Source organism: Canis lupus, chromosome 14 (genome assembly GCF_003254725.2).
Source record: "Canis lupus dingo isolate Sandy chromosome 14, ASM325472v2, whole genome shotgun sequence".
NCBI classification, from domain to species: Eukaryota; Metazoa; Chordata; class Mammalia; order Carnivora; family Canidae; genus Canis; species Canis lupus.
Window position 1 is genome coordinate 58,812,038 of NC_064256.1, and position 21,475 is coordinate 58,833,512.

Below are 21,475 nucleotides of genomic sequence, written 5' to 3' on the forward strand. Positions count from 1 at the left end.
TCATGCTGCAGGTCCACGACTGGGACGGCCGTGGGGACTCCCATCTTGACGAGGTGCCTCTGCAATCACTGAAGCAGGGGTAGCAGGACATGATGAATCACAATGAGTCCTAAAACCTCCTCCGGGAAGTAGGCCAGGCCCCCTTCCACTTGTACCGCGCTAGCCAAAGTAAGCACACAGCCATGTGTGACTTCAAAGTGGGCTGGGAAATATAATCCTACTGTGCAATCGGAGCAGAGAGAAGGAATCATGGAGTAAACAGCGCTAATGATGGTAGTAAAATCAAAGATAGACTCCTGGCAAATTTTATCAGAGTCAGATTTCTAGACCCGATTCATTTAGTCTCTCGATCCGTCAGGGGTCAAGCTGGTTCCAGTAGACAAGGACTATTAAAAGGAACTAAGATACGTCTCAGATATTTTCAATAGTTGACCCAGGAAGTAGGAGAAATCTGATCATTGGTAGCGGAGTTTTATTCCTGGCCCAGCAGTTGACTGATTCTCTGCACTTCGTGCCAGGTATTAATCCCTCTACAAGGAAGCAGGATGCATACACCACTGTACAAGGGGAAGACATACCTACCTCACAGGGAGGTGAAGAACATACGCACATGTATAGAAATCAATATAATGCTAACGATAGGTAACATTTATTGCTGGTTTACTATGTCCCAGGTACTGGTTTGGTGTCTTTGAAAAATGATTCATGTTGTCTTCATGGGTCTGGGAGTGAGTCGTCATAATTATTCTTATTTTTCAAATGAGGATCCTAAGGTATCCAGAAGTTGAGAAGTTCTAGGGGCACATACTCCATAAATTTAAGAACCACCATTCAATCCAAGCCCACGAGGCTCCCAGGTTCATACCCTCAAACACTATAGGAGACTGCTTCTCAGAAAAACTAAATGTCAGTACACTTCCCTTCCTCGATTTTGTCAAAATAGTCACCTTTAGAGTCAGGGCCCTTGCTTCTTAGAAATAATTTTGTAAATCTCTTTTTTTTTTAATTTTTTATTTATTTGTGATAGTCACACGGAGAGAGAGAGAGAGGCAGAGACACAGGCAGAGGGAGAAGCGGGCTCCCTGCAGGGAGCCCGACGTGGGACTCGATCCCGGGTCTCCAAGATCGCGCCCTGGGCCAAAGGCAGGCGCTAAACCACTGCGCCACCCAGGGATCCCTGTAAATCTCTTTTATAGTTTCCTCAGGACTGTGGTGCTGGATCCCCAGTACTCCTCGTGGACACCGTCTCATGGTCCTTTATGGATAATTTTATTTTAGTTAATTTCCAAAAACTATTCATAACCATGACTGTGGATGCCCAATCCTGTAGTATGACTATAAAATATCATGAGAGGTTTGGGTGCCGTTTATAACTGGCTTTGTAGGTAATTCTGGAACAGGCTTTTAAGTAAGCTTTTGAACAATGTTAGTCTTTTAGTAGGGTATAAAAATCTCATAAGGTAACTCTTGGGAAAGTTTAAGCTAATCAGTATAGTCACAGAGCATATTGTCCTGAGAACACGGTCGTGTCCACCAGCACAGATCCGTTTGCAAAGAACCACTTTGTCAGCCGTGTCTTTTGTAGCTTCAGAGAATCCCCCATTTTTGGACAGGTACCTACCCTTTAACTAGTTATTGTAGAGAGTAGGATAGTCCGGTTAATATGAATCTATGAAACTGATAATTCGATAAACAGAGGTTAGACAAAGGCACCCTCTGACCAGGTGTAGTCTCATGTAGGGCACACATTTGGCAAGTAGAAAGGGAGAAATTTTAGCCACAGTTGGCCGCCTCACCAGCGACTTCCGTGCACACGACTGTGTCTCTGCCCGCACGTTACAATATTTCTCCTGGGCTTACGTGTACACTGTTCAAAATAACAAAAATCCTACAAAAAGCCTAGTTCCCCAGGACCCATCCATCTCCATTCTAGAAATGCCTTCTTTGATATAAGAGCTACCTGTGATTCATTTTCTCAATGCAAAAACAAAAACAAAAGCCCCACCCATATGGAAACTGTAGGAAGAATAAATCTGATTTTCAAAAAGGCCGAACCCCAAAATATCTGCATTTTCTTCAGACTTTGTCATCTGCAACAAGCGAATCAGTAAGGAAAATCTTAGAATAATTTAGAAGCCTTTTTGCATAAATAAATTCAGAATGCAAAAAATAAACGAATAAGTATTTTTTAAGTACACTAAATTGAAAAGCGTGCTTTAGGAATGATTTTCGGTATCTTTAAAATATTTCCTCTCTTCTAAGTTTCTGCCGTAGTGTGGTGAATTTTGTGTGGCTGCTAGAGAAATTAATCAAGCCAAATATAATAACCTAATGTGATATGTCCAGTAAAGAGTCTGTGATCAATAAACCGACCAGAGTTATCTATGAAAGAATAATGCGTATGGAAGTAAGTAAGGAATATTTCCTATTTTCCTTCCCAGAAGATTCAAAAAAAGAAACGGAATAAACGTTCCTTAAAAGTGTGTGGTTAAGGGAGTTTGGGTTTATCTGGAACCAGATGATTTGACAAATATCAGTCATGAAAAAATAGCCAGTTAATTCAGTCAAGCAAACATTCCATTCAGTAAAAATAAGAGTCAGGCTAAAAATAAGAAGTATTACAAACTGTTTTTCAGATCATATTTTTTGGTGTTTGGTCCCATCTTCAACTCCAAGCTCAAGCGAGAGCATGAAATATATACAAGTTTGAGAACATTCCCCTGGGCACTTAGGGATACTTTCCTTCTTCTAGGTTCTCCCCTCAGCAAGGATCCTTTCTACTTTCACTCCCTCTCCCCACTCTTAAAAGGATTGCATCATTTACCCGTTTCTAGCAATCCTTGATCATTTCTTGACCAAACACTAACCCGTGGGTGAGTCTAGACGAACTGTGACATCTCTCCTTCACTCTCACCACAGGTAATTCTATTTTAATAGATTTATTTAATCACTCGGTTATTCAAAAAGTATTTATGGAGTAGAAGGTGTTTGTTAAAATAAAGCCACGTTGATGCAATGACATTTGGAACCTACCCTGCTTCAATACAAATCACACCGGTCGATCTACAAGACTAACTTGTAAGTAATTATCATGTATAATAGTAATAGTAATTATAAAATTTAATAGGCTAATAGCAAAAACAACTCTCTCTAGATTTTCTAGTATATCCCAGGTGCTTTATATCTGTTATTTATATTTTCACAATCAATTTGCAAAAGAAGTGTTATTATTTCCATTTTACAGATGACTTGCTTATGCTTATACACTTATTGATTAAAGTCCAAGAGGAGAAAATTCTGTCATCGTTAAAGCCGTGTATCTTTAGGGATTTTCCTATAGATAATTCTAAATGCAGTGAGAAGTTTTGAATCAATGGGCCGATGTACAGCCAATGTGCAATGGAAGTAAATGTTTTACTTGTCGCGTAAAGATGCTGACATTGATACAGAAAGAAGTTACCGGTGCTCATTGATCGTGCTTTGGTGATTCTCAAACTTCAGACACATTGGAATCATCTAAAGAGCTTGTTAAAACACAGATGGTTAGACCCACCCCCGAAGCATTTGATTCCGTCTCGTGGGATTACAGTCTGCAAATCTGCATTTCTAATGAGTTCCCAAGTGAGAGGAGCGATACCGCTGGCCTGAGAACCATACTCTAGAGCCATTTGTCTAGGACATTCATTGATGATCAAATTGGATTATTTCTATAGCATTCTAGAATAATTAAAATAAATAACACCCTGCTAAAGCCTGAGTATGATCTCTCTTAGATTATTAGCCAATATTAAAACCTATCACTCAGGCCCTACGCCAGGCCTCTATGGATAACCAGATTTTTTGGTCTGTAGTTTAAGAAGCCCCATCACCAACACACGTAAGAATCTGGAGGTTTCATACTTCTTGAAATCCACTCTGTTTCAGCCCTTATGGAATTAACTACTTCTGCCCTTAAGTCTCCGTTCCATCCCCACACCACCTAATGTACCCACCCCGCTCAGGGTGCGGTACTCAGCTCCCATATCACCCACTTAGTGAAAATGTTCCTAACGGATGTGGACGCCATTAATTGCTCCATCCTCTCTTCCCCCACAATATCATGCACGCTCTGTTACCGTGTATCACACTGTATTCTCCTTCTCTGCTGTTCTGAGTTCAGTGCCGGGCATACGATAGGCTCTTGACACTTGGGTAGGAAGTGAAAGAATAAACAATGAGGTGTCGTTCACCTTGACAATGTCCTCCATCCCCGGCGTAGGATGGATATTCCTAGAACCAGTTGGAAACAATATTGGGAAGCACGATTCTCATCTCTAGTACCTGCCTGTATCTTCTTTCCGTTCTTACCTCTTCCTACTTAGAGAACTTTCACTACTCTTGGGGCCACGGGTCTGGTGTCCCTTCCACTGACCCCAATGCCGGCACCATCTCTACCCAGCCCTGCCATCACCACGATTCATCAAACTCCAGAGCTGGCTGGGAATCCTAGACTATCTCCCACTGACTTCCCCCCACCCGCCCCCCTCTCTCTTTATTAGTATTTGGCACTAACTTGTCTCATTTCTAGGGGAATATTTACCTTAACCAATGGAAAGATGCCAATAAATTCCTTAAATTTGTAAAAGCTGATAAAGCTTAATGTGCTACCCCGACATGAGACATTTTACTAAACTTTAAGTGAAGGTAACAAGTCGAAGGAAGGATTTCCAGAATAAATGGCATATGCTGCATGTGGGCTGATGTTTGAGGAGTGAGGAATTGCCTCACACTGCAAAGGAGGAAGGCCTTCGATGCCTCACTTTTAAAGCTGCCTAGGATGCCCTTGTTCTTCAAAAGTATTGAAAACATTTTGTGATTTGCCAGTAACGTGGTCCAGTAACTTCCCACAATCTACCTCAGACCTCATTTAGAAGATCAATGGCATTTAAGAACATTGCCGTCTCAATGGTTTTTGGCTTATCCTGTATATCTTTCTCCAACTGGGTCCCCGGCCTCTGTTCCAGAGGATACATTGTAAAGTTTATGTAATGTCACTTGGTGCAATTAAAAGACAATCTGCGTGTTGAAACCACTGCATACTGGGCCTCCGACTACTCCACAGTAAAAGGGTTCTGGTCAGATGAGTATGAGAAAAAATTATATACTTGTATCCCCCCTTTTGTCTTCACAATGAACATCTACAATATATGGTAAGGAATCCAACGGCAAAGAAACCCTTTTAACCTCTCAGCATTTCCCAAACTTTTCTTGACCACAGAACCCGTCGTTGGTTTCATTTGGTTGGTTTGGATTCTACCCATAACACTTACTAGTTCCTTGGAACCCAACTTTGAGAAATCCTGCTGAGGATTGAAATTTGTCTTAATTTAGAGAATTAAGAAGAAAGCTGAATTTATGAAGAATTGAGATGCACGGGGGAAGTGTGCTTATGGGACAATTTATTTTTTCCAACACCATCGGTGTTTCTCAAGACAGATAAAGACTATCAAAAATAACTTCAAAGCTCTTTCTTTTTTTTTTTTTTTTACAAAGACAATATAAACCTTTTTTTTGTCTAATTAAAAATTTGGAAGCCTCCTCTTTTCCAAATAGGCTTAAGTATTTACTGAAGCTTTATTCTCATTCCATAATATTTGCTGGTACTTGGCCATGCCAAGAAGTCGTATTTCCTACAAAACTGAGGGTGGGGGCCGCAAGGAATACACTTCCTCTTACCGGTGGATGGTTTTTGTTTGACCTCCCATTTGCACGGCCACCGTTGCCAAGATTGTCATACTGACTGGGTCAGAAGTAAAGTGATTTTTCTAAAATATCTTTGTAAAAGAAATTTCCTCAATTACCTACTGAAAGCAAAGATGTAATCACAGGTCATAAAAGCTAGCACTATCCAACAGACATTTGGTGTGGCGCTCCACAAGACCAATTAAACCAATTAACTCATAGGATATCGTTGTAAAATGAAAGAAAAGTCGTGATTGAAATTGAGATGGGAGGTTTTTTTTCTAATCATAGTACTTGGCTTAGCAAAATGGCTATTCTGTGTCTAAAACAACTGCTTCTTTTTCCCTGAAGCGTAGAGCCACTTCTCTTGTACTGGTTGCCACCACATGTAGGCTTTCCACAGTGGGAAAGACATGTCATTTTCCTTTGCTGGACAGTGGTTTTGGTTAATGTAAATAAGTGTCTCATTTATGGAAAAAAAAATAATGTTTTCTGATACAGCTGCTAAGTGCTTGGAGAATGACACAGGTGAGGCTAGTAACCGTGACAAAAACCATGTGACTACGTGCAGTAGTTGACAGAGGAAGGAAAGGAGGAAGGAAGGCGGGAGGGAAGGAAGGAGGGGAGATGGAAGAAAGGAAAGAAGGGGGGAATGGAGAGAGGGAGGGTGGGAGGAAGGGGTAGGGTGGGATCGGAGTGAGACCAGAAAAGGCATTAAGTGTTTCAGGAGACCAATGAGACGTTAGGACTCAAATTTCAGCAATAATCCTTTTCTGGAAACCAAACATATACTTAGGTTACTTATTTCTGAATTATTACATCAATTCAAAGTCATTTCCAAAAGTGCTTGTCACGTCCCATTGTTTTATCAAGTCCTGAAATCCTGGCTGCGCAGCACAGCTTTTGAAGTTAAAAATTTCCTACCTCCCAACCTCATTCTCTAGCATTGTCTCAGTACTTTGAGCGATCTAAACAGTATACCGCCAACCAAGAGTGACATTTGTCTATTTTTTTCCCATCATTTATGAATATGATCTTCGTACAAAGTATTATTTTAACCTGGAATCAGCAAACAGGAAGAGTAAATTCACAGAGGAAGGGAGAAGGGGTGGAGTTGAAGCCGGATGATATCTCAATGCTATTTTGAGAGCTTCAGCGTCCCAGTGCTACCCTCAGACCCTGGGCGTGAAAGGGCATCTTGGTACAGCCTTGGAGGGAAGTCTGGTAAAACCTATCCAACGTGCACCCTTTGATCTAGGAATAGTTCTCCTTCTGGAAATCTGTCTTGCAGATAAGTTCGTCCTGATGTCCAAGGCAGGCACCATTGCTTGTAGCAGCAAAAGGTGCCTTAAAAATTAGTGGTAGCCGGCTGGCTGCGTAAGCGATGCTTTATTCATTGGCCTATTAGGTATTTATGAAGAATGAGGTGGATCTATATATGTAGATACGGAGGGAGTTCCGATCTGTTAAATGAGAACAGCTGAGTGCAAAGGAGTGGGAGGCATATTGTCCCAAATGAGTAAAAATATGTGTATATTGATGTATGACGTATTGATGTGATCACACGTCAATATACACATGTATATGTAATTACACACACACACACTCTTAATTTATATGCCTAGAAAATTTCTGGCAAGATTCTTTAGAAATATGACCAGTGGTTCCTCTGAAGCATAAAAATAGGGCAGCTCCAAGGTCCAGAGAGACTTACTTATTTTTGATGCACTTTTGTATGAATAGAATTTTTGGTCATATGTGTATATTCATTTTCCATTAAAAAAAATCTAGATGATTTTTAGATTTTTTTATTAAAAAGAACATCCCGGGGCTGGAGACCACAGATAGGATTTATCTGGGTTGTTTAGAAAGGAAAAAGAAGGGATCTTTAGGGAGTCGTTCTATAGGAACTGCACCACGCCGTTCCAGTCGCTTTCCTGTATACGCTTGCTAGATACACATCGTGCAAACAGCACATTCACCCAAATAGTGTCCTCCAGGAGGTGAAAACCAGACTCGTTCCATGGCTCATTCCAGATACAACAGCAGTTCCAAAGGAGAGCGGAATATCAGAAATCTGGCTAAGCAGTCAGTTTGCCCAGCAATATCGCTTTGGTGATCTCTCTGTAAGTGTGAACACTTGAAGGAACCACCCCAAAGCCCTCTAAATCGAAGAACACTCTCTATGCATGAATATTTTAAAATTAAAAAGTAATGTCATAAATCTCCTTGGAGTGGCTCACTGTGCTCTCGTTTCAACAAATTCAGGAGAGAAACAGAAATCAGATAAGTGTGCTCTAGTGTGGACCAGTGTCAGTAGAAAAGATGGGTGGATTAGGGATTTTTATTTTTTCTTGAGACTCCATGTTACTCGGCACGAGGTCAACATTGCCGGATTTAACAAAATAATCGCAAGAAAATGTTTAATAGTTGAGAGTGCAGGGTTTTGTTTTGTTTTTTTTTTTTTTTAGAAAAAAACCTTTAAAAAGGCAAGAAGGCAAAAAGGAGGGAAGCAAGGACGGCAGGCGGGCGGGCAGGCGGTTGGTTCCTGGAACGTGTTTGCTATTTTTAAAAGGGGGCGAGTGTAGATGAAGGTGAGTTGGAAGCTGCTTTGCAATGTCTTCACCTCGTTGAGCTACTCCGCCTGGGGTAAGTGGGAACATAAGTGAAGCAATACTGGCATTTTTCTCCGAACGCGAGGGACGGAGACAACAATGCGAGAACCTGATCTTACCTTGGAGACTCAGGGCCCCGAGTGGAGGGGGTGACCCAGCGGCCGGGGGGACTGCGTGGCCCTGGAGAAGTGCAGGGAACGAAGCGTGCAGGTGTCATTCTCAGCCCCGCGCGGGGACAGCTCGCCGGGCCTCACCGCCCAGGGTGCCCACGTGCGTGTGACCCCAGGGCGCGCTGACTGTGGTAAGGAAACAGCTCCTGGCTATTAACCCGCCACTTCTTTCTCTTCCGGCTTCTAGAAAGCCAGGCTGGCCAGGATCCGGGCGGCCAAGAGCGGGAGCGCCAACGCCTACATGCAGAGCAAGCGCAACGGCTTACTCACCAACCAGCTGCAGGTACGGGCCGCGTGTCACTTGCTCGTGGCCACTTTCCTCGCGTGATGGGGATTTGCTCGTGTCCGGCCTTCCATGGCCTGGGGGTACTCGGAAGCTGGCTCCTCCAGCCACCCAAGCGCCCTCTGTAAATGCCCCCTCTGGCTGGGGACATTTTTTTTTTTTTAACAAAATTTCCAATTATTTTTTAATTTAAAGGGAGAACTTGGTTACTCATTTTAGGGCTGTTTTGCCTCTGGATTCATTCAAATAGCTGCTTAAGAAGAGCTTAAAATGTTTACACCGTATTTACAAAGAATACTGTTAGCCAGCAGCGACCCCTGGGTCCTGCCCCGGGGCTGCTGACCCCGTGTCGCCCGAGAATCAGCACCTCGGCTGGTGACCTGCTTTGCTGGCTTATGTGCACAAGGGGAAGGTCAGGAAGCCTCGGCTCGAATACCCATTTTTGTTTCAAAACGACTTATTTCCTTAAAATTCCTCTGAGTGCGGTCAGGAGGGCTCGTCTGGCTCCTGATGGGGGGAGCGCCCTCCGGGGTCCACGGGCCCCAGGCCTCTGGCCATCAGAATAGCTTCGCTGTAGGCGAGCGGGTCCTGAGGGCCTGGATCCCGCTTCACCAGCCACAGAGAAGGGCTCGCAGGCTTCCCAAGGTAGGTGGCAGGTGAGTAAGACGATTCCGATTTGCAATTCAGGGAGGCAGGTGGACAAAGACCGCAGCGCTAATTCGGCTCACACGTACACGCTCGTTACCGAAATGACAAGCAACTGCGCATTTGTCCCTTTTTAGTTAAAAAAAGAAATTAAAATGCTGCCATTGAATCTCAGGAGATAGGCTAGCTCTCCCGGGGGAAATGTGTGGCTGAGGTTCTCATTGTTTGCAAATAAAATAGGAAGCGCTTCTGTCTTCTGTGTGTTGACAGTCCTCCGAGGAAGAGCAGGCCTTTGTTAGCAAATCCGGCTCCAGCTTTGAAACCCAGCACCACCACCTGCTTCACTGCCTGGAGAAAACCACGGTAAGGAAAAGGCGCGACCGGCCGCCCTGTGCTGGGACACGAACCCCGGTCGCCTTTGTGCAGACTCCGTGCTTCCAAGGATGAGTTCACTCTCTACGGTACTGGAAAATACATAAAAGATGAAGAAAAAAAAAAAGAAAAAACCCCAACCCACAATATTTGAAATGGCTTTGAAAGACTATAGTGACATTTCAACTTGGAAAGTATTTCGGAGAGTTATTTAAAGTGTGTGCGTCTTTCGTGGTTATCTTTAGTCTGAAATGCCGGTTTACCGCAGGTGGAAAGCTGCTTCCCGACGGCCGACTGCAGGCCCTATAAAATACCATTTTCTCCCTGATTATTGGAATGCTGATTAATCAAAAAACAGTGTCGTTCAGGCGATCCTGACATCGAGGTAAGGGCCATTCCGATAGCCGGAGCAGGAAAAAGTGGAGAGTAACCAGGTAGAAGCGTGTCTTTCATTAACAGGTTGTAATGAACAAGAAAGGTAACAAAAAACTGTGTGTCCCCGTAGGGCAATGACACCTTTAATCCGGGGCGGCCCCTTGGCGCGGAGGGGGTCTGCTAGGAAGCTCCGCACCCCTTCCCTCGCTGGCTTGTCGGGGGGTCACGGTCTGTGAGCACAGAGCTGATGGAAACTGCCCCCTCGGGTCTGCTCCCCGGCTCCCCAGATGCCCGCACCTGTCCTCGCACCTCGGGCACCGGCCGGACGCTGGCCCGGGTCCCCGGACGGTCATTCGACGAATTCACATCGCTCGCCTCCCGCGTGGTGGCCGGCGGGGCGCAGCCTGGGTGGCCCCCATCCCGCCTCCGCAGCGGGGACAAACCCGGGGTTCCTGGAGGAGCGTCAGCACCTGCCAAAGGGAAATCGGGGCCACAGTGAGGGGTGCAAAGCCGGAGGAGCCTTGACGGGACAGGGCAGCGAGGCTTCCCGGGGTACTTGCATGCACACCTGCGGGGACGACCAGGAGCTGGCTAGGCAAGGAAGGGAGAGGGCCCCAAGGTGACGCAGGCCGCAGAGGCAGGCCGCAGGTGGCCCCAGAGGAGCCCAGAGAGCGCGGGGGCCATCGGAAGGCAGGGCCTAGGCAGACCCAGTGGGAGGCAGAGGAAGTCTAGGGACTGGCGAGACCCAGGAGGCCTGTGGAGACTCCCGATCCCTGTCTCTTTATAAATGGGGAATTATTTGAGGGCTTAAAACACGGTAGTTACCGGATGGTATTTGCATTTGTAACTAAAGATCCATAACTTACAGGAGAAGGTCTGTAGCTGAGGATAACTCTTTGAAAGGTAAATGGTGACATTAATAGATCTATTTATTTCCAGGATTTTTCTCTTTTCATTTTTCACTATCTTAACTTCTATTTTTACCGTTTTACCTCTTAAATAAATAAAATAAAAAAACTAACACCGATTCATATCATTCAAATAAAGCTGCCCACAACAATAACCAGCAGCCAGAGGACTTGACCTCACTTCCGTCACCGAGGTGACAACGTAGGACCTCACGCATTGGGTGCTTGTAGCACGTGTGTGGGATGCGCACGGTGAAGGAAGAAAACAGACTGCACATCCCTCATGAGCTCTGCTTTTCCCCAGAAAATTTGATACTGAAATTCATTTCTTCATGAAATCCTGTCCTATCCGGTCATATTATTCTCTGGACCTTAAACAGTGGAGTCCTGAGATTCATTCACTTCAACACGCTTGTCTCAGCAAAGAAATGACAAAATGGGTAACGAAAACAATCTATTTGCTGTTGGCCACTGAGTTGCTTCGATTGTTTCACTAATATTTTAGGATGAGAGATGGTTCTGCGGAACCTGGCATGAGCGGAGCCTCCCGGTACAGGATCATTCCCACCTACACAAAGACAAGAAGAAAATACTCATCGAAGTCATTCCCCCGGCCGTTCAGACCCAGATGTTTTCCCTTATAGCTCGGAAGCGAAATTCTTACATAGGCATGTTAGGAAGTGATTCTGCATTAAGTACTCTAAAAAAGCAAAATTTGCGCTGTGGTTTTTCTAAATTGTGGTGTGTGAGTGATGCCCATCACTGTGCGCCCCGTGGCTAGGGCCGCTCTGCATCCGGGCGGAGGCGATGCGTGCAGCCGGGGACGCGTCACCGGGTAAGGAAGGAGCTCAGAGGGCAGGCTGTCCCCTTCTGGGTCACAGAGTGGCCCGTTTGGCAGTATTTTACCGACTTACCTAACAAGTCACTTGTCCGTACGCTGGGAGTTTTAGAGGAGCATCGCAAGAAATAGAAAGTATCTCCAAGATCTCCCTTTCTGATTAAAAAATGTTTTCAATCCCACGTGAAAATATTTGCTGACATCCAACAGGCCGTCTAATATGAGGCATCCTATCAGAATTGTGTCTTTTCCATAATTCCAATCTGTTCAAAAAAGAAAAGTCGGTGTGAACTTACACATTCGCCGTGACCGCTGTCTTACAGCGTTTTCAAGAGGGTTTTTTTTTTCTCTTTGTTTCTTCCGTTCCAGAAGTGATGTTTAAATTCACAAGTGATATTTCTTTTTTTTACTTGTTTTTTTTTTTAAAAAAGATGTTACTTATTTATTCATGAGAGACCCAGAGAGAGAGAGAGGCAGAGACCCATGCAGAGGGAGAAGCAGGCTCCCTGAAGGGAGCTCCACGCGGAACTCGATCCCGGGACCTTGGCCTGGGCCCAAGGAGACACCCCCCGCCCCCCGTTGAGCCCCCCGGGCGCCCCTAACAAGTGATATCTGAGGATACAGGTAGTCCCTAGAGAGACCCTCGGTGAGCCTGCAGGTGCCCGTGTGCAGGGCCAACCCGGAGCCCGGCGGCCAGGTTCCCGTCTCTAGGGACGTGGCATCAGTTGCCACCCGGGGGTCTCAGGGTAGGAGCGCGTTTGAGTCTTAAAAAGCAAAGCCAAAAAGAAAAAAGAAAAAGAAAAAAAAAAAAAAAAAAGCAAAGCCAGCCGTTGCCTTTCCTAAAGTGATGACGTGTTTCTGTGCCCCCTTCTCTCGCCCTCGTGACCGCGGAGCAGAATCATGAGTTTGTGGATGAGCAGGTCTTCGAGGAGAGCTGCATGGAAGTGGCGCCTGGCAACCGGCCTTCCAGTCACAGCCCCTCTCTGTCTTCACAACACGGAGTCACCAGCACTTGCTGTTCACGACGACACAAGAAAACCTTCCGCATCCCAAATGCCAACGTGTCAGGAAGCCACCGAGGCAGTGTGCAAGAGCTCAGCACGATCCAGATCAGATGCGTGGAGAGGACCCCGCTGTCGAACAGGTACCCAGGGTGATCCTGCAGGCCCCCTGCTGCTGGGCGTGCTGGGCAATCTTTGGGGCGGTGGGTGGGGGGCGAAGGGTATTTATTTATTTATTTATTTATGTATTTATTTATTTATTTAAACAAATACACCTGAGAAGCACCGTGACATCTAAATCCTGGTTCCTAGGGTTTAAAATGAGACAGAAACTAATAGGGTAACAAGTAGGAAAGTGGACCTGCTGCGACCATCCCAGGCTTGGAAGTAGCAGGTGTACAGTATGAAGAGTAGAAAGAAGCTGCGGTGGCCAGGCACGCACACAGCACGGCTCCCGCCTCTCTACCTCCACCACGTTGGCTTAGGGGAGCAGATACCTTTCTACTCGGGAGCCCCAAAGAGCCTGAGACGATAGCGAGGCAACACCACTAGCAGAGACGAATTAGACTGATGCTGACATCATTGGAAAGTGCTCAGCGCCACCTACACAGACACCTTCCATGTAAGAGTGAAAAATAAAACCATGTGTACATGAGTGTCTCGAGTCAACATATGATTTTGATCATAAAGATATTTGGGGCCACAATGAACACAGAAATCAATCCGTTACAAAAAAAATATATAAGTGAAATGCTAAAATTGTTCACCTCTGGTTCCTTCGTGGACGATTTAAGTGGAATTTTCCTACTGGGATTTCCCTTTGCTTCTCTTTATTGGTTACTTGTTTTTACCACAAACATGTATGTGTAATAAAAGGTAACCCATTTAAACGATACAACTGATTAAGAACGACCAGTTTCTGCCAACATAATTTTGCTTTGTCCTTCAAATTAAATAGCTGTGTTTTTATATTAACAGTCTATTAGTCCAGGGCTGCTCCTTTGTTCTCATTCAACAATCTTTGTGAAAAAGCTGGATGAGATTCTGAATTCGGGCTGTGTTGATTTACATAAATCAGATGTCTCTGGGACCAGAATATTAAATTTTGGAATGATGGAAGATTTCCGTCTCTCACATTTTCTACCTCCGCATTGTTCTCCATCCGTTCCAAAATTAAGTAGAAGGCGGAGAAGTGATCAGAAAGAAAATTTTAGGACATACACATGTTGAGTGAGATTTCCATGAAAATAAGGTAATTAGGTTTGAGTAATTAGCATCCTACGTGCACCCTCCTTGTTCCTCTCCCCTTTTCCCTCCAGCCAGATGGAGTATACAGCTCGTGCGAGAATACCACGGGGGAAAATCTTGAATTTCTGGTAATGGCTAACTTGGAGGGGGGACGGGGTTCTTAGAACTACTTGTCACTAAGTTGAGAGCTTTAAGGGCATCTTTACCCCCGTGGCCAAAAGAACTGAGACACGTTCTCGGGTCGTTGAGGTACATCCCTTCCGTGAGCATCGCAAAGCTCTCAGGGGTCCCGTCTGAAAACGATCTTACTTTGCCCAACCCAGACTTTCCAAAACCAACCCAAGTCTCTTCCTTGCACTTTTGTAGAACACACTTTGAGACACACTTGATGGAACCAGCTCGAGGTGCCTTCTAGACACTTACTTAATGCCAGTGACCTGGCTGACGTTCACCTCCACATATACTAGGCTTGGTCCTTCGTTGTTTTAAAAAAAATCACGGTGACTGTTCTAGAGATACTTAAAACGTGACGGACAAACGTGAAAACACATTCCTCGGTGGTAGGGAAAACAGGGTTTCCGTTAACAGCTTACCTTTAAAAAAATCTCTCTCTTCCTCATCAGCCGGTCCAGTTTAAACGCCAAGATGGAAGAATGTGTTAAACTAAACTGTGAACAACCATATGTGACTACAGCAATAATAAGCATCCCAACACCTCCAGTGACCACCCCAGAAGGAGACGACAGGCCAGAGTCTCCAGAGTACTCAGGAGGCAATATTGTCAGAGTGTCTGCTTTGTAAGACAATTGGAATCAGGTCTAAGAGAACTGGAGCTCTGGCTGGGCAAAGAATCCCATGCGAAAGAAGAAGAAACAATACACGTTTTGCAGATGAGAACAGCAAAGCGAGAAGGTTGGCAGTGAAGTGAAAAAAACAAAGCTTCCAAACTTGAGGATGGAAAGGAAACCACCAAATGGCATTTCTGGGCAGAGTTTGACCTGTCATGCAGAGGAAGAGTCTGTGACCCTTTGACTTTGTGAATGAGCACAATGAAATGCCGCCTATCGATGCTTCTTATGATCTGAACTCTTTTTTAATAAAAATAAATAAAACAAATCTTTGAACATAATGTTCCAGTTGAATGCAAAACAAAAAAAAATATGGAAAACATTTTGATAAAAATTTTTCCTGTTAAAACCATGAACATTGGCTATGATGAAGATTATTACGTATTTAAAAAAAAAAGAAAAGAAACTCCTATGACACATTTGTATTGACTGAAGGAAACCATCATAATGCATGCTAGAATTCTTTGGAGCAGTGATTTCAGTGTCCTTCTGTTGTCTTCAGAATAGGCATGATAAACTATAATTGTAGAAAGGGGGAATTTCTGTGCACTTACAACAAGCTGATTGTTCATGTTCCATGGTGGGCTGTGCAAATAAACTCCTTTTAGAGCTGCGGTATTTCTCATGGGGATGCTCATTAGTAAATCTAACGTGTTCAGATAGTTCAGTATTAATTATCGTTTGACCTTGCACCTAGATACTGTTACAACCGCAATAATTCATTGTACACCTGTTGTATCAGGAATCAGGATTTTTTTTGTTGTTGTTGTTGTACCTTCCAGATCTTCATAGATACAGTAAGAGCCACGCTCGTAGAGAAACCTGCGGTGTGGCCGGGTTTTAGAGAACTTTTTAATCCAAAACTATTGTGCCATAAATGTCTTTCGGTAACATTCTCTGGTCCACTGTACCCCCCCGTGACGGTGCATTATCTGTTCTTGGACTTCTATAGCGCCTTTCTATTGGGTTTGTCGTCATCAACCGGACTGACGTTTTGTAGTTCAAATGACTTTCCTACTTTTGTAGTCCCCAGCATATTACCTTGTAAGTAGATCGCTATCGTCAATCCCCTTGTCAAAAATTAGGAGAAAGGAGTTGACATCCGTGAATGATCTCTCTAACCTCTTTGCTGTTAGGGAAAAAGCCCAGACACTGGACGTATCGCTATGGGTTTCAGGCAAAGAGTAGGCTGGGATTGATGTCACAAAATCCGTAATCCCAGAACTTCGCTTGATGTATTATTTATTTTACTTTAGATCTTGAATACACTTTGAGAACAACCAATGTGAATTGGAAGGCAGAGATAAACTAGAGTGCTTTACGTAGCAGTATTTGACGAGAGCACGCTTTCTACACCCGTGGAGAAGGCGGCACAAATGTATCTGAGACAGGTTCCTGTGTCCTGCGAGGAGCGATTTTCTCCACTAAATCAGGACAGGAGTTTGATGATGCAACGTCGATCTCTGTGTACATTTAAGTGAAAAGTCTCTACAGCTTTTCACCTTTGAGATATATCAGCAGACGTGTCTGCGCGTGACAGTGTAAAAAAGTTTTACGTCGAATGAAAAGTTTTGTTCATTCCAAACCACCACTGTAAGAAATAAAGTTTAGCCTCCGTACACGGAAAGAATTAATAATTATCCCTCTACTATAGAAGATTTTAAAAATGCTTATCATAATTTATCATAAAAAGGAATTAATCCAACCATTTTCAAGTAAAGCCAGAGATCCTTGCTTCCCATTTCTAGAATAGCTTCTAGAACAGTGCTGTGCACATGGTAGATCTTAATAAATAATTCGCTGAATAAAAGTAAGATCCGCTCTACTATCTCTAGGGAAGAACTGGCTTCATTTCTAGTACGTCTTTTAAAAAGTTACTAATCTTCCTGGAGCGTGAATATTAACAATTATATTAACACCTGCCTCCTATCACTTTATGCTTCTAGAGCAAATATAGTGAAACTTCTGTGATGGCATTTGTTGAAAAACTTTTTAAAAAGTAGACTAAGGAAACCGCAGTCGGGAATACTTAGGTCTTCTGATTCCCAATGAAAAGTTCTATTTTCATGTTCTTAATACTACATTAAAAAAAAAAAAAGCAGTTAGGCTATTTTAGTTGACAGTTCTGCCTCCTTTTCGACTTCTCATTTATCCCAAACTCTTAATTTCTTTAGATTTTTGGAAAATTAAAAAAAAAACTTTTTGGTGTTTTAGGTGATTTAAAAAATATACTGTGTTGGTGGTGAATGACTATTGATGACTGTGTTAAGTGCATCTGTATTGTAAGTGAAATGTAATTATTTCTGTGTACCATATGGAGTAACCGAGGTCATTGTTTTTGACAATTTTGTTTGAAATTCATATATCTTATTTCAAAGGATAGCATAATATCTGCATTATGCTGGAAAAAAAATAGACCTTTGGAGAATACTTAAATAAAACATGTGCATGCTTGAACAGGACCACGTGGTTGACCGTTGCTCTTTTTTTCCTGGGCTTCCTTCCTTTCCAAGATCTAGGACGTGCCGCACCCGTACTTGGGAGAACCTTGTAACGTGTAGGAACTCAAAGAACCCGTTGATTGTCAGTTACACTTAAATCTTGTCTAAATCGGTAGAGGCAGTAGATTGCTGCCCACAAAGGGGATTTAGGAGGAGACGTTTTAAAGGAATGGTTTAATACTGTTTAACGATAAAAGAGTGCCCACTGCTTCAGATGATCCTTTTTGGAGATACCTTGGTACCTACAACTCTGTAGCTACTACCTAATTCAAGTAACAAGGTCTTGTTGGTCACCGCCCCCCCCCCCAAAAAGGTAGGATGGTTACAATCAGTTGTTTTTGTATGTGCAATACTTTTAGGTGGGATGCTCTCTGCAGTGTGTCTAGACCCGGTCAATGAGCCGGAACCCCACCTGCCGCGTGCCTCTTGGACAGCGTGGGCAGAGAGAGTAAGGCTGGCGCGTGAGCCTCATATACTTCCCGTCCAGCAAACGAGCTCCGAGGTGAGGACTTTGGTCAGAACTCCGTCAGAATCTCAAAGATTCTTTTCTAGTTGGGGAAACAAGATGGTTTATTTTTCTAGCTCTAGATATGCGTATATATGTACATTTACATGTATTTATTCTGAGACACATACCTAGATTTTTATTCTTTAAAAAAAAAAAAAAAAACGTTCATTTGATGGTTTCTCTTTAGTAGGAAATAAAAAGCCAGGAAAAGTTTAAAGCTTATTAGAAAAGGGAGAAACACAGAGTAAATCATTTAGTTCCAAGAGAGATTTCAAAGAGCGATCACTAGTGTTCTTCTTGGTGAACAGTCTCCTTTTTTTTTTTCCTTGTTAATTCTTTTCCTTTAGAGTCCTTGATTTATTGAGATACCCATCCTGTGTTAAAAAGGTCTAACACATCTCCCTATTCCTTCAGCCGAGTGACACCATTGGCTTGGAAATAGCCTCCAGGGAGTTCTATCACCGGCTGCTGGCACCATTACTCAACAGAATAGAAAGGATTCTTGATATCAAATACATGACTCCTCAGAGTTTCATAAGAAAGGCATCTCCTCTTCCCCGGAGTGCTATTAGGTGTTTGTTTTATTAACTCACAGGTACAAAAATGGTTATTGCTCTGCACTGCGTAGATTTCATCAGCATTTTCAACACGCCTGCATAGACACACTGCATTTCCTGAGAAAAGAAGAGCTTACGTTGGCTGTACGTCACCTGGTCGTGTTTGGGGCAGTAAAACATTCTTGAAAGAGTCAGGTATTTTACTTTTCAGAAATTATTACTTTTCAACAGCGCATTTGCTTAAGACGATTATAAAATATATTTATTACAAAAAGCTTTTAGTGGGAATGATATTACATCCATACTTTCTAATTCTCTGTTCTTTACTGTCCACTTTACCTTTTCCCAGCTTTCTCTTCAAACTAATCACTCCTTTACTAGATCATTCTCTCCCTTTCCCTAATCATCTTTCCCTCTTTTTTTAAACTTTTATTTGTTTTGGTTTTTTTTAATATTTTATTTATTTATTTATTTATTTATTTATTTATTTATTTATTTATGATAGACATAGAGAGAGAGAGAGAGAGACAGAGACACAGGCAGAGGGAGAAACAGGCTCCATGCCGGGAGCCCGATGTGGGACTCGATCCCGGGACTCCAGGATCACACCCTGGGCCAAAGGCAGGCGCCAAACCGCTGAGCCACCCAGGGATCCCCTCTTTCCCTCTTTTTTACACGGAAATCCACTAGGTAACTACTGTCCATTCTACATATAATTCAAATTCTTGAGTGCATTGAATGGGCCAGACACTGTGATAGGTGTCGGAGAGACGGAGCTCAAACATCCAAACCAAATCCTCCTCAAGGAGTTACATGCTGGAAAATAGCTTGGCCTTCTCTCTGCTGTACACTGTTATTCATAATCTTACACTACAAGTATTTTTCTTTCTGCCACATTAACAGTCATTTTTCTACTTCAATCTCCTGAAACGTGTTTTCAACAGAGGCTACATCGAGGTGGTATTCTTAAAAGGACTTTCTAAAACCCTCGCATCATATGATTAAAGTCCTTTTTCCGTAGGCCAGGGTCTTCTCTCTGGGGGTGTAAAGGAAGGGCAGATGAATCCCTACCTCCCTGCTTGGAAAAAGATCAGGTAACAAGACAAGGCAAGATAAAACAGGGAAGGAAGCAGAAACTTGACATTTACATTTTGAATGTGGTAAAAAACTAGGCTTCCCCAAGTTTCCACTCTGTCCTTCCCACCATGGTTTCAGGGGATAGAAAGGAAGCCGCTAAAATAGTTTTGCAGAAAGAGTATACATGAGCCTGCTGTGAATCCTGTCGCTCCACGTCAAAGCTAGTCATCTGATTGATCGCATTGAAATATCTGAAAGATTCTCAGACGGCAGAGCAGTAAGTGTAGAAAGAAGGGTGAGTGCGTAGTCAGCAGCACTCACCAGAAGTGCAGGCCCACGTGGTCTGCGTCCTTTCCAAGGGATGGGGCTGGCCGGCCAAGGGTATTGAAAGGTGGGTACCAACGATGTGGAGAGAGACACGGAGAAACCCCAGAGCAAAGACGGAGGGTGTTGACAGGGCTGCCGGGTGCTCAAGCGTCATCCTTGGGCTCTGATTCTACGTTCGACCCTCTTGACTTTGATCAAGTTGGCATAGTACTGGACCTTGGGTAGACGACTTTCCCATAACAGAGTGAATTATGTGCCAGAACATCCATTATCGGGGCACCTGGGTGGCACGGTAGGCTAAGCGTCTGACTTGGTTTCGGCTCAGGTCGTGATCTTGGGGTCATGAGACCGAGCCCCACATCAGGCTCTGCGCTCAGCACAGCGTCTGCTTGAGATTCCCTCTCCCTCGGCCTCTGCCCCTCCCACTTGTGCTCTTTCTCTCTCTCTCTCTCTAATAAATAAATAAATATTTTTCAAAAACAGCAGAACATCCATTATCTCCTGCTTGCTCCCCTTTTTGAACAAAGCCTGTGAATATTTTCATGGTTGCTGCTCAGGGCTGTAGTGCTCGTAATGGAACAGAGATATTCTGGAATTAATGTCAATAACTGCAGTTCCCATCCTTCATTATTTCTGCGTCTTCCTCAGATTCTTGCAAAACTTCCAGGGGGTGGCAGTGGGGTGCCTATTGACATTTAATGCCATGTGCAAACTAAGGTGCAGAGAGACTTGGGTAGGCAAAATAACTGCACGAGTCAGTATCCCAAATTAATATGAGACAAGTTAAAATATCCTTGGAGTTCCACATTCTCTCAAAGAATTCCAAAAATTTTCTCTAGGTCCTTGATATTTTTTTTTATTTGCTCCTAATAAAATAGAGAGCTTCAATAAAGGTGTAAACACCGACATTTGATTTATATAGAACTGTAGAAAATTTAATGTACCTTTTAAAATGGTACTTGGGATATAACTACTTGTCATAAAACTTCTTCTTTGGGCTTCATCGTTTGCTTGTTTTATGCTCCAAAATAACACCGGGCTATTAATAATATCTCCTTACCTTCCACCTCCATCTTTCCTTTCCTACTTCTCAACAGGTGAATGTGTTAGTCATCATAAGTATTAACATTGTGTCCAAAACTCCTTTTCCGTGGAAACTTAGTTTGGAACTATGATTAAAAAGAAATGTATAGAAAATTTAATATTACGAAGGCTTATCACTGTCAAATCCTACTGAAGATGATAATGAAGGGTCGAAATTCTCACATCTGCTTGTTTGTTTTTTTTTCCAAAGTAGGAATATGCAGCAGGTAAACCCTAATATTAAAAAGCCAGACTAGGGATCCCTGGGTGGCGCAGCGGTTTAGCGCCTGCCTTTGGCCCAGGGCGCGATCCTGGAGACCCGGGATCGAATCCCACATCGGGCTCCCGGTGCATGGAGCCTGCTTCTCCCTCTAAAAAAAAAAAAAAAAAAAAAAAAA

General features: G+C 43.5%; 1 protein-coding gene across 2 annotated transcripts in view; it reads left to right on the forward strand.

Annotated features, from left to right (window-relative positions):
• Positions 1 to 17,486, forward strand: part of KCND2 (potassium voltage-gated channel subfamily D member 2) — a 476,827-nt gene extending 459,341 nt beyond the window's left edge. Inside the window, exons 3-6 of one of the 2 annotated variants that reach the window (XM_025464769.3) lie at positions 8,694 to 8,789; positions 9,705 to 9,797; positions 12,824 to 13,071; positions 14,800 to 17,486. In XM_025464769.3, coding sequence (XP_025320554.1) covers positions 8,694 to 8,789; positions 9,705 to 9,797; positions 12,824 to 13,071; positions 14,800 to 14,977 — 615 coding nt within the window. In that variant the 3' untranslated portion in view covers positions 14,978 to 17,486. Of the gene's footprint in view, positions 1 to 8,693; positions 8,790 to 9,704; positions 9,798 to 12,823; positions 13,072 to 13,240; positions 13,581 to 14,799 lie in introns of those variants that run through there. The other variant, XM_025464772.3, reaches the window with a different exon arrangement.
• The last annotated feature ends 3,989 nt before the right edge of the window (positions 17,487 to 21,475 follow it).